The sequence below is a fragment of the Cyprinodon tularosa genome, unplaced genomic scaffold, assembly GCF_016077235.1.
Source record: "Cyprinodon tularosa strain WSP-4 unplaced genomic scaffold, ASM1607723v1 ctg164, whole genome shotgun sequence".
NCBI lineage: Eukaryota > Metazoa > Chordata > Actinopteri > Cyprinodontiformes > Cyprinodontidae > Cyprinodon > Cyprinodon tularosa.
In genome coordinates this window covers 423,402-426,682 of record NW_024038475.1, presented here as the reverse complement: position 1 = coordinate 426,682, position 3,281 = coordinate 423,402, and the positions used below count along the sequence as shown (strand labels likewise).

Genomic DNA, 3,281 nt, shown 5'->3' with positions numbered 1-3,281 from the left:
ACTCTTTGGCGCCTTTTTCCTGTGAGCACCGATCAGCCAGCTTGCTTGGACTTGCAATCAATCAAAGAATATCCTAGCCTATGGAGAATACACCGGACCCATCCTTCAAAATGGGCAAAAAGAAGGCTGCATTTGTTGGCTGCAAAACAAGGAGTCTTCCAATCCAAACACGTCAAGGAGCCACGCTATGACGTAATCGGCCGCCAAACGAAGTCGCTGAATTCGAACTCAGCAATTGACTAGAGTGGCTGCGTTAAAGCGCGGCAGCGGGGCGTAGACGCTCTGTATCATTAACGTGTTCCATGGAGCTCCGGGTTGAGCTGCCCTCCCGACAGCTCAGATTGCAAAATCATCATGTTCATATACTGCAACTTGGTATTGGTGGTACTTGTGCTTGCTTTAAATAGTCAAGGTGAGTGTATTTTATGCTAGCATCAAACCTATGCATATATTTATCTAATGTATAACCTCTTTTTGATTCATCTGATGCTAGTTTTAAAATGTCATAACACTGTTCGGATGTCAATCATCACAACAATAGTGAATTATAATAAGGAAAACTGATAAATGATAGAATATGTTGTTTTCATACAAATACCCACTATAGAAAGTTGTTAGTGAGTAAATGTAAACAACGCTGTGCCTTTTAAACTTCATAGGTTATAATACACTAAACCAAAGACAATTTCTCACTGTTTAGGTAATCTTGAAACTACTTTCTGTTGAGTTATGCAACTCTGGTCATATGTAGGTTAACATTTCCGTATAGATGTAACTATTTTGAATTATGTTCACAGTCACTGCTGTAATCGATGGCCACTCTGTCCTGGACTCTATCCACTTTAAATGTCAAACAGCTCATGCAGGAAGAATCATTGTAGTCCATAAGAGTGCAGAACACAGCAGACTATACATGGTGCATGTGGAAGGCTATGATGAAGAAAAAGGGAATTTTACCTGTGGTGGATTCCTTGTGAGTGAAGACTTTGTAATGACTGCCGCCCACTGCAAGGCCGAGTCAGTTAAACGTAATATATATATCTATACCCAAATTATGTTGCAATAAATATTAGTTAAGATTTACAATTGTCTTCCTTACTTTCTCTTTTTAGGTCCTATAATGTCTGTTTTGGGATGAACAGTCTTGATGACAAACGGATGAAATGTTCATCTGTTAAAGAACATTTTCCACATAAGGATTACAAAGAGGAAACTCTCACAAATGACATCATGCTATTGAAGGTAATGTAGTTTTAAAAATTTATATTGACTTATTTGAATGGCAGAATATATATCAATATTTTAACTATTTACAGTATTTTTTTTTTTATTATTATTTTTATTCTTATTGGGATTCTAGTCTAATGTTTGTTCCATTTTTATTTAGTTGTCCAAGAGAGCTGCTAAAGAAATTATAAACCCAATTGCAATGGCAGACAAGGCTGACAACTCTCCGAAAATGTGTCTAGTCATTGGCTGGGGAAGGACAGAATACAATAAAATTTCTTCAAAACTCATGGAGGTCAATGTGACTCTCACTGACGATGAAATGTGTCCCGAGGAAAAAGATTTCTGTTCCAAAGGGAAGAAGGGACCAGCTGAGGTAGGAATATTAATTTCTGTTTCCTCATCTTATTTATTTTTTAGTCTATGTCATACAAACAATCTATCTGTTTCATTTTAACACTCATCACGTGCTCTGTATGTGCTTTCAGGGAGATAATGGTGGTCCATTAGTCTGCGAGAATGGAAAGGCCTATGGAGTGATCTCAGGACAGCTGGAAGATCTGACCAAATACACCAAGATACCTGAATATATGGATTGGATTAAAGAGGTTATGCAACCTTGAAATCAGCATTAGACTAATTTTGAATTTAATGCATTCAACTTGAAGCATTTAACTTTTTGTTTGATTGAAATGAGAAAAAAATAATAATTGTCCCTCTTTGTTCCTTAATAAAACTTACCTTTGCAAATTTTTTTCTTCAGCATACTATTGAGTAGTTTATTCCTTATAAATATTAGGATCTATTTTTAACCTGGTGTGTGTGTGTGTGTGTGTGTGTGTGTGTGTGTGTGTGTGTGTGTGTGTGTGTGTGTGTGTGTGTGTGTGTGTGTGTGTGTGTGTGTGTGTGTGTGTGTGTGTGTGTGTGGTCTCAGCAAAATTCTTGTGGTAAGTATCTGCATATCCTAGACATATTTTTAATTCAAGATTTATATATTCTGTAAGCATCAAAATTTTTTTCACAAGAGTAAATAAGGACAACTTCTTTATTTCTGCACTTTGTTTTTATACTAAAGATAAACTAACATGGTACTGTACAGCACGGCACAGTCTTTTTAGAAACTTGTAGTTGCCTTCTTGTATTGGTCTCCTTTTCCCTAGTTCCTTCTAGAAGCCTCTCTTCACACCCGCTCCCAATCAGCTCATTAGTCCTCTCTTTGTTCGGTCTCCCATATAAACTCTCCCTCTGCAGATCCTCAGTGCTGGTTCCTCATCTTTCCCCGGCTCCTCTTGCATGTTTTCCCTAACGATTCCATGGTTCTGGTTTGTTTTGCATTTTTAAGTAGGATTTTTGGATTCCTGTCTCTGTTACCTGTGATAACTTTGTTAAAACTACAAGAACTCACCTCTGCCTCCCTGCCTCTGCATTTGGGTCCTCAAAACCTCAACCAAACCCTGACAGGAACAACCATTCCTCACAGCAAACAGGGGGAGGGACTAAATTTCAATAAGCCTGCAAAAACAGCAGTCAGTTAATCAGCAATCATCCACACAATGAAATGAACACATGGAATCAGTCCAGGGATAGAAAGTAACGAATGACATTTACTCACATTACTGTAATTGTGTACTTTATATGAGTAATTTTCTGAGTAGTTTTTGAAATACACTATATTGCCAAAAGTATTTGCTCACCCATCCAAATTATTGGAATCAGGTGTTCCAATCACTTCCATGGCCACAGGTGTATAAATTCAAGCACCTAGGCATGCAGACTGTTTTTACAAACATTTGTGAAAGAATGGGTCGCTCTCAGGAGCTCAGTGAATTCCAGCGTGGAACTGTGATAGGATGCCACCTGTGCAACAAATCCAGTCGTGAAATTTCCTCGCTCCTAAATATTCCACAGTCAACTGTCAGCTGTATTATAAGAAAATGGAAGTGTTTGGGAACGACAGCAACTCAGCCACGAAGTGGTAGGCCACGTAAACTGACGGAGCGGGGTCAGCGGATGCTGACGCGCATAGTGCGAAGAGGTCGCCAACTTTCTGCAGA

General features: G+C 38.6%; 1 protein-coding gene across 1 annotated transcript; it reads left to right on the top strand.

The window, feature by feature from the left end:
- The first annotated feature begins 331 nt into the window (after positions 1 to 331).
- Positions 332 to 2,007, top strand: LOC119780647 (granzyme B-like). The gene is made up of 5 exons (XM_038280751.1): positions 332 to 412; positions 798 to 1,017; positions 1,113 to 1,242; positions 1,388 to 1,603; positions 1,716 to 2,007. The coding sequence occupies exons 1-5, from the start codon at positions 355 to 357 to the stop codon at positions 1,848 to 1,850; spliced, it is 759 nt and encodes a 252-aa protein (XP_038136679.1). The 5' UTR covers positions 332 to 354; the 3' UTR covers positions 1,851 to 2,007.
- The last annotated feature ends 1,274 nt before the right edge of the window (positions 2,008 to 3,281 follow it).